We start from the raw sequence: 14215 nt of genomic DNA, 5'->3' as shown, positions 1-14215 counted from the left end.
ACTAACGCCGCTAATGTTTACATGTTAATGCTCACACCGGGCCTAATTTTCCGATTTTTGCGGCCGTGGACATTGTGAGAAGCGCAGCGTTCGTATTTTCAAAGTTGGTTTCTTGACATACACCCTTGTGAAAGTAAATGCATGGTACCGGCACAGCGATGCCATTTCGAGAACAGCCCAAAAAATAACCTCCACAAATATTATGCCCGGGGTTACCTAGCCACTAGCTAACTTAGCTGGACTAGCTACCTAGCAAATTTGTAGAAAAGCACTTATTTATTTAGGCAGAAGATAGACATACTTGACATACATATTACATTCATGATGATGCGTTGTAGTAACTGCCGCAACAGCATGTTAAAACTCCAAATGACAGCATATTAAGGGTGAATTCAGGTTCATTCAATTAACATTTCGACTAATAAGGAAAAACTTTCGTTCGCTAAAATTAACCTTCACGACATGCTTTTTTCGAACCTCGCGAGTCATTTTGTATTTTACCAATTTTCATAGATACGTGTTTAAACCAAGAGATTTACTTGTTTCCAATTGACAGGAGAAAAATTAATATTCAAATTGACAGGAAAAAAATCACTAACAACATAACTGGCTGTTGGTCAAGACGGAGAGAACTACGTACAACCTCGTTCCCAGGGTATTTGCCTCAGGGGCACTCCGTGGTAACGGAACAGGGGTCAGAAGACCCTGGGGACGAATTTGAACTAATTAGTGTTTTCTCATTCATAATGGTCTACTCGTTTTAATAAATTAATTAGGAAAATCTAGTTAGATATTTTGTGTAACATCTAAACACAAATATCTAATTACCTTACGATCTTCTTCGCAGGTGTTAAAATGAATCACCTTTGAATCGTCTAAATAGAGTGTTTGAGAATTTGTGAGAGTTTTTGAAGGAATAAAAAGATATAAAATATTTACAAGCTAATACTGTACTATGCTAATAAGTTGTAAATTAATAATGAAAAGTATAAATGCAGGACCAAATCAAACACGCCTTCGCTTGTAGAAAATATGATCGCTTATATACAGTTTCTTTTGAAAGCCAAGGCTTTATATCCAGGATTAAGATTTACGCGGAACTAAAAGATTAAAAAAACTCCATTTTAGCCTTTAAATCCATATAAAACCCCTAAAAAGAGATTCCTTTAACACCCCATAATTTTACTGACAAGGTTAACCTCTGTGATGGAGAGCTTTGTTGTGTTATTGAACACAGTTTTACAAATTCTTTGGCGTTGAAATTGATCAACGACCGAGCAACGAGTTTACATATTATTTATATACTGTAGAAAACAATAACACGTTTATTTGTACTCATAATTATCCGAAGTTGAAATAACAAATGAAACCAAAGCAGTGCTTTGTAGAAAAGTTGTTTTGCTTCACATCAACAAATGGGAAACTATCACGATAAACGACTCAACACACAAAGATAAGCCTGACACTTTAAACTTTAAATAACCCTATACAACACGAGGATATCGGGTCAACATTGCAGTATATTTAAAGGCACAAAAAGCTCGCGCAATTTCCCTGGATTTTTGAGTTAAATTGAACTGGTTCAAACAGTCACATTGTATTTTTATATCACTTGGTTATCAAAGAAAACAGTGAAAATATAGTTTGGTATATCAACACATAATCTGCCGACAATTAAAGAAATTTTCAAAATAAACATGGATGCGAACAGAAACAAAATGAATGGAGAATTTTTTATTCCGCTAGATGGAAGAACTTATCAGGTTGTGTATTCCTTGTAATTATTTTTATTATTATTATAGTCAGATTTTAGAAATTATTAGATAAAAAAACATGACAAAACTTTAGGGGTAGTTTACACGAACCCCTTAAAAAATTTAATTAGGGTTGCCTTACACCATATCATATTGAAGCGAGAAAATGGCCTACGTTTTTGTATATATGTTAAGTCTCGTTAAAGTGTGCTTTATGTGTACAGAGGCTTTTAGCTTTTTTTCCATCACAGCTGTTTAAGTCCTTTCTGACAAAAATTGAATAGAAAAAACATTAGATGTGTGTTTAATACTTTTTTAATAAAAAATATTGTCCCAAAAGAAGCTTTGACAAGATATATTGACAGAATCGTATATTATTAGTATAACATGCGATGTACTGTTGTTAAATTTGAAGTTTTAAAAGAATTAAATCCTTCACATCTAATATATACATTTTTTAACAATTGTAGAAATAGGAAAGACACGGTTAAGACGCCATTATGAATGGACAAAATTTACCTCTAGTGAAATTCACAGCTCCAAGTATTCGAAGGGTAGGCGCTATTTGAGGTTTCACGTTCACTCACGAGTAGCGAGTTAAGATTTTTTAAAACCACCTTTAAAATAGAAGACGACCTTGAAAATTTCAAAAACAAGAATAATTCTTAATATCCACGTTTTTTTTTTATATAAAAAAACGTTTTTTGATTTGTGCCTCAATTTTCCTAGCCTGAATAAAAGCTGAAATGTTTTGAATTTTTTTGTTACTCTGTTTTCTTTGTTTGGAGACATTCTATTTTTGTTAAAGAAAAAAGATTTTTGTTATTTTTAGGATAAAACTTTGTCTAGGATGTATTTATGAGTGAAGAAAATTTTTTGATTGTGTTGAGTTTTAAAATTATGGTCATTTATTACCTGTAAATAATAAATTAAATCTTTACACTGGAGATTGTAAACAAATCAGATGTAAAAATTTGTTTATGAGAGTTGGACCAAGGACGTTTTAATAAGCAAAAATACTACTTGTGCTAAAAAGAATGCAAACGTTGTGTAAAAAATGCCAAATAAGAATTACATTTATAACATTTTCTCCCCTATGTTTTTTGTTCCTCCTTTCTCCCGCACCTACATTTTTTCTTAATGACGACTGTTTCTGTGAGAACCCTTTAGTAGCTGCGCATAACAATAATTTTTTAAATGGCACATATAATCTAATCATCTTTTTTTTTTCCATTTAGAGCAACGTAAGTGGGCCAACATTGCAGAAATTCCTCTCCGTATCGCCTGCAGAGACACCGGACAACATGAGTGCTTATTCCGGTGGTAGTGCAGACTTCATAGGTGAACCACCAAATTTTTGGTCAGTTCTTGGTTATTCATTGTTAGCTACGTTGATCTGTTTTCCTATTGGATGTTTTGCATTAAGAAATGCGTACCATGTAAGTTTTTCATTTATATTTGTTCGAATGTAGCTGCAACTGTTTTTGTATTTTTGTTAGCCAAAATGGCTGCTAAAACGCTCTGAGCTAAGACGGGGGTGTATTAGTTTATCGAATGGCAAAAACCGTTCAAATAATATCAAGCATTCACATATAAACTAGCGCTGCTCAATTACTTGCAAAATGTACTTCAAGAAAAAAACACAGTTTGTTCTGTTGCGTAAGTAGACGTAAGTAGCATGTGTTATTCATAAAAATTTGATAAAAACATTGAAATTTAGTGACAAAATTTTGTTTCTAGATCGTCGCCAAAACATCAGCAAAAAATAAACAAATTGTTTAATAGAAAAAAACATTTGCTATTTTATTGGTCAGTCATTTAATTTTTGCAAATAAGTTTTCTACAAACCATAGATATTATTAGAACTTAAAAATATCGTATCGTTTAGGACCAAACAGTACAAATTTTAAAAAATGTCGGTATCCTTTGATATATGTCGCTAATTAGCGCTAACTATCGCTGAAATAAAAAAGAATCGTTCCCACTACGCAGGCGATAATTTTTACGTTATTTCGCGCTAGTGAAAACCGTGCTTTAGCAAAAAATGGCTGCTAAAATGCTGAGTTAAAATGGGATGTATTAGTATATCAGATTACCATTCGGGATTCATACACTCTTTTTATCACAACACCAAATTCTACCCGAACCAATAGTATAAATAACTTTCTAAAGAACACCTCAGCTTTTATTCGCGGATGGTTTGCAGGGTGTGAGAATCGTGTTTCCGTTAATGAAAAAGTTATGTTATGCGCATCTACATTTCTCCTTATGTGTATTTACTTATCTGCTTTCGTTCAGGTTAAACAATGTTTAAAAAGTGGTCACAAAGCACGAGCAGCTAGACATAAAGAATACGCACGAAGTCTTTTTGTAGTTTCATCGGTTGTTGGTGCAATCATGTGGAGTATCTTCATCATTGTTCTTGTTATTCATCTAGCCATTTTAAAGAAAGACGGTGACCCAGGGAATGTTGCATAACGGATCTTATATTTGAATATTAGTCATTATTAGTATGTCGCTTGAGACAGGAGTTACATACAGTTGAGGTTTCAGAGATAATACAAAGTACGAAAGTTTATTTTCTAGAGAGCTGAGTGCTCATCATGTGGTGACCAAAGTTAATAGATTAGCCGTTATTACGATATCCATCATGAGTTTCGGAGATATTCGTGGTACTGAGCCCACTTTTGAATGGAACGAACTTACTGCACGATGATGGGCAGTTGATTTTGTCTCAAGTGATAGACAGCATGATTCATATATGCATGATCCAGAATATGACAATTTTTTACAAAAGATATCCTAATGTTTTTCGATCACCAAGTGGTTTCTTATCTAAAATATAATTATAAGACAGTTTACTAAAAAGATTGTAAAAAATACCTAAAAGGATGAATATTACTTTCTTACACGTCGTCTACAATCCAGTATAGCAAACATTAGTACAAAAGTTCGCAGACAATTAACATAGAAAGAATTCATCAAGGTGATGAGCAAAACGTACAGCAACATATCATGACACAACAATAAGTCAGGCCGTTGGAGACGTAGGGGTAAGGAGGCTTGGGAGGGTGGGGGTCTTTAATATAACAGTCTTTAATAAAAATGGGAAATAAAAATAACAATAGCATTTTTTCGACCCTTTGAACCAATTCATTGCACCTAGTTGATTGAATATCGGCGTGTTTCTGGTAATCAAAAGGTGCTAACCGTGACTCTCTATTGCGAAGACACAACCTTAGGTTAATCTAAGGTCAATGAATTATGATATTTTTTACAAAATTTTATCATTGGTAATTTTAAGGAGCAATTAAATGCCTCTGCTGAAGAGAAATAAGTCTTGTCGAGTGTCCAGTCTTTTGTAGAAAGCTTAACTCGTATGCATATTGAAGGCTGGATAAAGTGAAATTAACCGTTTTTTATAGAACACTAGTCAGCGACCCGTGAAAAATCTACAGGTTCGCTCGTCCCTTTTATACCATATTGCGTGCGTCTCGCCAAACCCGATACCATTTCACGCGACGGACACGGGTATCATAATATAAATTACTTTTTATCAGAACAGAAGTGAAAAAATTAAAACAAAATAGGTTTCGCGTGTCAAAAATGTTAGGTAAGAGTCCCTTATCAAAGAGCACTAAAATACAGATTTGGCTACAGAGATAAAATAAAAAGAATAAATAATTTAAGTATGTTATAATGAAAAAAGAAGGCTCTAATAAGGTAAGAAAAAAAAACATAAGGACATTATTGTGAGATATCCAAAAAAGCCGTTGTGGATCTATCTAGTTTTTAGGTCGGGTTGCATGGAATACAATTTAAAACTGCAATGGTATGGCAAGTAAGTTATTCAAACTGAACGAAAATATATACAAATTTAGTTTTGAAATTTAACAAACGTTTGACGAAATAAATTGAAACATATTATTAAATAATCGTACCAGATTGCCCAAGTATAGAACTGGGTAAACTTGAAATTGAATTACTCTGAACTCCGTATTCTTTCCTCCAAGCTCTGAAATGTTCCTTTAAAGTTTAGCGTGTGTAAAAAATTGTTTGATATTTTCTGTAGAAAGTTATCTTGTGACTGGTCAGTTTTGTGACTTGACGGAATGAAAGAAAATTTAAAAACGTATTATATAAAATAATTGACATGAAATCCCTAATGACACGATCAATTAACAATTAAACAATACACGCAGCTAAGATGAAACATAATGATACAAGTGGGACATACGAGACAATGAGACACGGGACTGGGCAAGTGAGCAAAGAAATTGAATAAACAAGGCATAACGATAAATGGTCCCTTCTCCCTGTTCATTTTAGCATAAAGGGATTAGTCTACAGGAGCAAGTGACTTTTAAGTCATTTGTCTCGCCTAAGATAAATAAAACAGTTTTTACAAATCGAAAGGGCATAGAAGAAGAGGAAGAAAAAGAAGAAGAAGAAGAAGAAAAAGAAGAAGAAAAAGAAGAAAAAGAAGAAGAAGAAGAAGAAGAAGAAGAAGAAGAAGAAGAAGAAAAAGAAGAAGAAGAAGAAGAAGAAGAAGAAGAAGAAGAAGAAGAAGATGAAGAAGAAGAAGAAGAAGAAGAAGAAGAAGAAGAAGAAGAAGAAGAAGAAGAAGAAGAAGAAGAAGAAGAAGAAGAAGTAGCACTACACATCACAAGGTAAATTTTACGGACTAACATAAACAATGAATTTTGATTCAAAAATATGTATATAAACACAACACTCCCCCAGCGGAAGTATCAAACATTCATTGTTGAAACATGGAAGGTTCGTCCATTATATCTAATTCATCGACATGGTGAATTACAACCAAACTACGAACTGCACGACGAGTAATTCGATTGACCTTTTCATTATGGTTACGCTAAAGAATTTCGGCTTTACGTATTTTTTCGTCTTTATCCATCACGAGTGCTTCGACAATACCGTACTGATAATTTGAACATAACGGGGTATCTTGTTTCAGAAACAATACAATATCACCCTTTTTAATACTTTTATCTGATTTATACCATTTTGGTTGAGCCATTCGGTGCATGACTCAACAGCCAATTTTTAAACCAAGCATTGAACACTTCTTGATTTGCTTTAAATACTCGATCTGGATTATTTGTCACAACCATACTTCCAACGGGACTCCTCTCATTATTTCTACCCAATCTCAGACGATTTGGTGTAAGAAGATCCATAGATTCAAAGCTAGAAACTATGTTACACAAAGCTAGTGGTAAATTGTGGATGTTGTTAGCAATCTCTGCTGAAATCATCTCCCATTGCATGATAGATAATCTTCTATTGGTCAACGAAATTCCAAGCGACTTTTTCACCTCTCTTATCTTTCTCTCTACTCTGCGAATAATGTTATGAACTCCTACTGGGGTTATTCCTATTTTCAACTAATACATCCTTTTGTAAGTTGTGTTTGATTTCAACATAATTAAGCTCCATTGAATGAAATGCTTTCACAAGTTGACTTCCTTTGTCGGATAACAACAATTTTGGATAGCTATTTTCACAAGAAAATCGCACAAACGCTTAAATAAATGCAGTTGATGAATAATCCTTCATTGTCTTAACAGCCGTTAAAAAACAAATACATTGCATTCTATTCGTAGCATAAATGAACGTTTGCGAAATTAAAGGGTCAAATATTTAAAAAAATATGAAATAAATATGAAATACAAAAAACATAAATATCTAATATATATTATCAGCTGCGCATGTAAAAGAAGATATAAAACTTTATGTGTTCAGAACTAGAGTGCCTCTCAATTTTAAAGAAATGTAAAATTTCATATAAAAACTCCTTAGCGAACACTTCAAAAGCTACAATGAATTGAATCAATACAATAAACATTTTATAAAAAAAGCGCACAAATAAGCGCAAATAGGCATAACAAGACAAAAGCGTACATTGTTTGAACTACTATTGATTTTGGCTTTAAGCGAAGTTCTATATATCATTTCTCTAGTTCCTATCTCGCACTCAGCGAAAAGGGTCCTGGTGCATTTAAAGCTCCCATCTGAGCTAGGAAAGTCGTGCAAGCACATCAGTTGCTCAACTAGGCAACCTACTAACATATCAATCCTATTCTCATGCTGAGCGCTAAGCAGAACGGATAGATTCGCACCTTTATAGTCTCTGGCATGACTCGGCCAGGGTTTAAACCCAAGAACTCTCGCACTGGAAGAGAACGCTCTACCATAAGGCTACCAGTCGGTAAGCTGCATCTATGTTTTGGTTATAGTTCTTTATGAATATATGATCTTATATATGAGAAAAGTTTCAACAAAACTAATATTTCGATTCATTTTGTTTTTTACATTCCGTTGTTTACATTTCCCACCTAAAGGAATTAAATAAATTTCCATTGTTTCCAACGCAAAATAAAAACAATTAAAGATTGTACAAGCTACATTAAAGATGATAAATTTTCATTGGCAGATTTAGGTACCAATATATGGTTTTCAGGTTAACTTGGTTAACTTGTGGTATAATGCAGACCAGAATTTATAAAATGCAATTTCCTGCACAAATAAAGTTTTGGAAGTTATTGTACCTACTTTTACCAATAGATATAACTCGAAGAGAGGATAAAATGGTTTCATTCGCTGAATTTATTTGTTGCACGAAAGCGTTTTTTGTTAAAAGACGATTGCCATTAGCATTTCTAGCATCAGAATTTTGTAAAAAATAAAATCAATCATCGTTAGCCTGTGAAAAATTCACAAGAATTCGCCTGCCACAGTAAATTTGATAAAACTATATCGCATTGTGATTTGCACAGCGACTATTATTATAGACTAGTCGGTGGCACGTGAACACATCCACGGGGTCGGGATCCTTTATTTACTGCATTTCGTGTCCCGCTACTTGCGGTTCTATTTTCCGCAGAGACGGACAGACGACGGCTATTATTATAGAGACTAGCAGTTAACCCGTGGAAAAATCCACGGGGTCGCCCGTCCTTTATATATTGCATTTCGTGTATGTTTTCGTAACAGGACGCGGCTTTCGCGGACAGACAGACAAAATACACTTATTATTAAAGAGAGTAGCCGTTAACCCGTGGAAAAATCCACGGGGTCGCCCGTCCTTTATATTTCGCATTTCGTGTTTCTGTAACAGGACGCGGTTTTCGCGGACAGAGAGACAAAATACAGCTATTATTAAAGAGACAAGAAGACAAAATGTTCTTTCCAAAAGTTATGTTTTTTACTTTACGATTGCCGATAAACACGTTTAACGAATAAACTACGGACTAATATGAAATGTTTGACTAGATCGTATTGCCATGATTGAAATCATCACTCTTTGTTCCACATTTAGTCCAAACTTCAGCGATTGATTTTGGATAATTGGTTTCCACTTTAACAGCTTCATTATTCAAACGATAATAATCTGGTCCTAAAAAGAAAACAACAGAAATAATTTGTTAAAGAAAATTACTAAGGTTCATCAGAAGATAAAAGGCATTCAACAGAGCTAAAGATCTCACGATATTTCTAAAGATACAGTATGTAAACAGTTTACCTTTGAAAAAATATGTAACACCATTACTCCATTCAAACACAGAATCAACATGTGAGGGGACATCCTTCCATGAACCTGTAATAGCTTTGGGGTAGTTCAAATCCGTTCTACCAGTTTTCTCATTAAAACGGTAGTAATCTTTGCCAGAGAAAAAGTAGGTTCGCCCATTGCCTGACCAAATGAAAGCTGCATCAATTCTCTTCACAGTTTTTGGTAAGCCACTAAACTTATCATAGATGGAACCGCTTTCGATTCTTCTTGTATTGGAGACATTTTCGTAAATGTAGTATCTTTAAAAGAAAAATGTCAATTTATGTCTCAAAGATACCATAAAAAAACAGTTAAACAGCTAACTATATAGACAGGTAGGGATTGCAAATAAACAATTAACTTACTTTGAGTCTTTAAAGAAGATCAGCTTTTCGTTCAATCGGTATACAGCATCAATTCTGTCCAAACCAGGAAATAGTGTATTCAAATGAACTGGACCTTTTTCTAACTTCAAAGACTTGTTAAGAATGAAGACTTTATCGTTATTGACAATGTATGTTTTCCCACTTTTTTTGTCTAAAAACACGGCCTTAAAAACACCGGGGCAGCCACCATTCTGTATTTCTTTTGTAGTGACAGTTGGCTCAGTTGGTCTTGTGTTAGACTTCGATCCTGAAAATAATTCGTAATTTTTTCAGATTTTACGTCATTATGAGACTATGAGACGTAAATGTTAAAAGTATATTTTTTGCTTTACCGTATAAATGCTGGGCTCCAGCAATGTCATCATGGTCTAAGTCAAAATCATCACCATCAAAGTCTTTATACCAAGGGTACATGACGGCAGACTTAACAGACGAATGTTCTAGACCAATGCTGTGTCCAATTTCGTGAACAGCAACCCATAAGAGATTACGACCATTCTTCCCAAGGGTGAATTGCTCGTCGTCATCAAAATGAACATCACCGGATAAATCTAACATCAAAAAAGCGACATCGAGGTGGAATTTCGTCTATGGGTAAGCATAAAATGTGGACTAAAAGAAGGGAAACCTACCCTTATTGTTGTGAGGGTAAAAGGCGTGAGCAAGTGTGCCACCTCGTCCATCAAATGGATAAGAATCGTTATGGCTGCCTGTCACAAATTTAACTTCAATGTCTGGGATTTCAGTAGACTGATGATGAAGCATTGTAAATTCCATATTTGTGATAGCCTGCCATTTTCCAAAGGCTTTATGTAAAGTTGCTTCCACTTGTGTTCGTGTAAGCCTATCGTTGTTGTCGTTTGATAACGTCCAAGTTAATTTCTATACAACAAAAAAACAGACAATATTTATTCTCTTTACCATCACCATTGATCATATTTTTTTGATCAAGAAAAAGACCTAAAGGGGTTATAAGGTTCTTTATGTAGGAACGATGTCAAACATAAGGCTGAATAATTCACTAAAAAATAGAAACCTATGATACAATAACATATAATATACTTACATTCTTTGACCACCTGGAGCCTTGCAATGTGAACCTTCTTTTTCTTTTCGTTTTTAACGTTTTTGAAATATCTGGCAATCCACAGCGGGGTGTTTGAACAAGTTTTTTAGTTTCTTCATCAAATTTTCCAGTTACTGGTATTCCAGCAAAGTCTTGTAGAGATATGATGGAGTTTTGTAATATTTTTGCACTGTCCAAGGCTCCTATTGATCCGTCCGGAACTTGATAATATCCATTTCGGGCTAGATAATTCTACAAAAAAATTTAAAAATATGGAAAGCGGAGAAGGTGTAGTGGTAGCTCATTCGACCTGTAATCATGTGGTTTCAGGTTCAATTCCGCGCTCTAGCGCACTTTATATGTAGTGTTGTCAGCCCATTTAGAACTATCTACTGACCGCTAACTGGATTGTGTGCCAGGCAAACAAGTTAGGGCAATGCTAGACGAATCTCTGGCGGTAATGTAACATAGCTACAGTCGGAGGGAAGAAAGAGCCAGCCGTTAGGATAGAATCCTCAAGGACGTTATAACTTCCCGTTACTCACTTGCTTCTCACTCACTCACTTACTCACTCACTTATAAATCTTGTTCTTAAAAAGTGTAAAACATCAACTGCAATATATCCCTTCTATGTTAATTGATGTTAAAGGGGCGGCAGTAAAGTCAAAACGGGAGATAACTACGCCCTGATAAGACATAAAAAATCTCACAGTCTGATTTTGATTTCCACGCTTTCTTTTTAAGACGTAAGATCAGTAAATGCCTCGCAACATTACTCAAATATTTCCGTAATCGAAACAAATTTCAATATTGATGTTATCTAGAACTAACCGTGTAAGTATAGTGTTTGGTGTCTGTTTTTTCGTAACATTTTGTTCTTTACTTCTTAAAAAAATGATACACAAGTGTTTTTGTATGCTACATATGCGGAATAAGTTTCTAAGGTTGTACGCTAGCTAAGTACCATAGCCCACACTAATGAACTTGTCACTAGTTAGTCAATAAATGCTATTATATGCTTTGCCTTTTTGATTTATTCAGGTCTGGCTAAGATATTGGAGTTGCTTTATTGTTTCTCACCTTTAATGTTACTGGTAGCTATTGTTGTCATTACAAAACTGCCCTTTATAAGTTTTTTTTGTAAAAATCAACATTCTAATTATGTTTCAAATGAACCCAGGATACTTAATCAAATAAACCTATAACCTAATTAAAATAAAATCAATCTTCAAGTATAGGGCGAGCGGGCGGGCAAACCCGTGGATTTTTCCCCGGGCCACCGATTAGTGTTCATATAGTCTAGCAGCATTAACAGGGGTTAATTAATAGTTTACTATGTAATTATCCTTAAGAGCTTTTATAATCGCAACAACAGTTTGAACTTACAACAAGCCCGGCTGTAATCCTGTCATTACCAATTGGAGCTGAACAACAAGATGCTAGCATAGCTAGCAAACCAAGTGCTACGACTTTTATCTCCATACTGCCTCTGCAATCGATATTTAAAGTTGACGATGTTTATAAATCAGTGAATATGTTTGTTTTTCTGATCAATTCTTTTATATCGACCACTTGTTTCAATATGTTCTTTTTTCCTCTAAAGTGATGTATCTGTATTATTCTATCTTAAACACTTGTGTGTTAAGTAGGTCTTGAGTTGTGATAATGATTGGAACTTATTTTCACGCCTATTTATACCTAAAGTCGCGTTAGCTAATCACGCATTGAGTATTTCCGAATTTACTCATCCCACTCTGACCATTTAACCCGAAACTAAGAACGGATTGGAAAACTTTGGAGTCTTGGCATTGGAGTGAGATGTCATGCTGCTGGTAAAAAATTTAATAAGGGTTGAAGAAACATGGAACTTTTGAAAAAGAAGGTTAAAGAAAAAAAGGCAGAAGAAGAAGAAAAAGACAAAGCGTGAAATCTAGCATCTTTTTCAAATACCTATTCATTGATTTAAGTATTCTTTCTAGAGAAACTTAAAGCAGAAAAAAAATCAATCCTTCTAACATAGAAAGACCTATGGGCTCATTTGTGAGTTATGAAACGTTAGGAAGTAGCTGACGCAGATGATCATTTCCCTCTGTCCATCCAAAAAATGTTTTATTACCTCCGAAATGGAAATTCTCTCACTACTTGCTTAGTTAGTCAAGAAATTATGTAACAGAGCATGTATGGTAAAATAGCTAGTCAGTCATCCATGATGCTGGGTTCCTTTAATGCATGAGAAAGTATTAAAAGAGGTTGTTTTGTTGCTTCTACTTTCCTCCATAATGTTAAATCTTTACGGAATATATTTTTACAAGTTTAGTTGACTTCGAACCTGGGTTCTGCAGTTTATTTTGAAAAAAAGTGAATTTCTGTTCTTTCTTTAAAAGGGTTTAAAAGGAGCGTATAATTAAGGTGATTTGATTACTATTCGAGAAACGAAAATTCGTTGCAACTACGTTCGATCACTTTTTCATTTACTGACAGCAAATCGATGTTTTAATAAAAAGTTATTAATAATTTTCTTTGTAATTTCTTTTTAACAACTCTATTTTTACAACATTTTTTTTACCTACTAAAAGCCTGGCTGTAATACCATTACCACTAGTTGAACCTGACTAAGAGGATGATAGCATGGCTAGCAAATCAAGTCTATTAACCTTATGCTGATTCTGTATTATAGTATCCAGACTTGTTTGACTTTTTTAGTTTATTTTATATATGATTTGTGTTTCGGTCAATCATTTTGGTTGACCACTTGTGTCCAATCTGTTTTATTTTGTTCTTAACCTTTGTCTCTGTTTTCTTCCACATTTAACAATTGTGGCTGTACAATCATAACTATAAGTTAACCCCCGTCTGACTTTTTAAAAACCTTACCGACGTGAAACTGCACACAAAATTTGATTCCGTGGGTTTGTACTATTGCCATTCACACACAACCTCCACATAACAAACGAACAAGCGAAATGTATACGACAGGCTAAAACCTTGGAATTTTTGAAGGACTAACGTATAGTTTTTTATATAGGTTTATTTTTATCATTTTCGTTTTAATACAGTCTCTATCACTTTTTTTGCCTTTTTAAAAAAATATAATTTTCAAATTCATTTTGCCTTCTCTATATCAGTAATATCCGTTGTCTGTGTGTCTCTATAATAATAGCCATTGTCTGTCTGTGTCTGCACAAAATGGTACCGCAAGTAGCGAGACATACGAAATGCAGTAATTAAAGGACGGACGACACCTACCACCGACTATTTAAAATATATGCGCTGCTGATTTATTTCGGACCCCTTGCAGATATACGCATAGCAAAGACGCACGAAATCGCGATAACCGAGATATGCATAATACGAGTCAAAACATGAGTAAAAAATCTCCTACACGGAGACTAAATTTGTAACTAATGCAACTGTTTAAAACACAATCAAAAAC

The 14215-nt window shown here is 34.3% G+C and overlaps 2 protein-coding genes across 3 annotated transcripts; one reads left to right on the top strand and one right to left on the bottom strand.

Moving 5' to 3' along the window:
- The first annotated feature begins 1202 nt into the window (after window positions 1-1202).
- LOC130629085 (uncharacterized) lies at window positions 1203-4552 on the top strand. 2 transcript variants are annotated; one of them, XM_057442182.1, is made up of 4 exons: window positions 1203-1763; window positions 2225-2308; window positions 2993-3193; window positions 4053-4552. In XM_057442182.1, exons 2-4 carry the CDS (start codon window positions 2255-2257, stop codon window positions 4230-4232), a joined length of 435 nt encoding a protein of 144 aa, XP_057298165.1. In that variant the 5' UTR covers window positions 1203-1763; window positions 2225-2254; the 3' UTR covers window positions 4233-4552. The 2 variants fall into 2 exon arrangements, with proteins under 2 accessions (XP_057298165.1, XP_057298164.1); XM_057442181.1 differs by lacking the exon at window positions 2225-2308 and having other exon boundaries at window positions 1239-1763.
- Window positions 4553-8791: 4239 nt separating this feature from the next.
- Window positions 8792-11893, bottom strand: LOC130629209 (matrix metalloproteinase-2-like). The gene is made up of 7 exons (XM_057442346.1): window positions 11863-11893; window positions 11747-11772; window positions 10762-11034; window positions 10349-10598; window positions 9997-10267; window positions 9696-9944; window positions 8792-9590 (listed from the first exon to the last, which is right to left on the bottom strand). Exons 1-7 carry the CDS (start codon window positions 11891-11893, stop codon window positions 9203-9205), a joined length of 1488 nt encoding a protein of 495 aa, XP_057298329.1. The 3' UTR covers window positions 8792-9202.
- Between the last annotated feature and the right edge of the window lie 2322 nt (window positions 11894-14215).

The sequence above is a fragment of the Hydractinia symbiolongicarpus genome, chromosome 15 (genome assembly GCF_029227915.1).
Source record: "Hydractinia symbiolongicarpus strain clone_291-10 chromosome 15, HSymV2.1, whole genome shotgun sequence".
Lineage (NCBI taxonomy): Eukaryota > Metazoa > Cnidaria > Hydrozoa > Anthoathecata > Hydractiniidae > Hydractinia > Hydractinia symbiolongicarpus.
The sequence above is the reverse complement of the archived record's forward strand: the minus strand, read 5'-3'. Positions and strand labels throughout refer to the sequence as shown.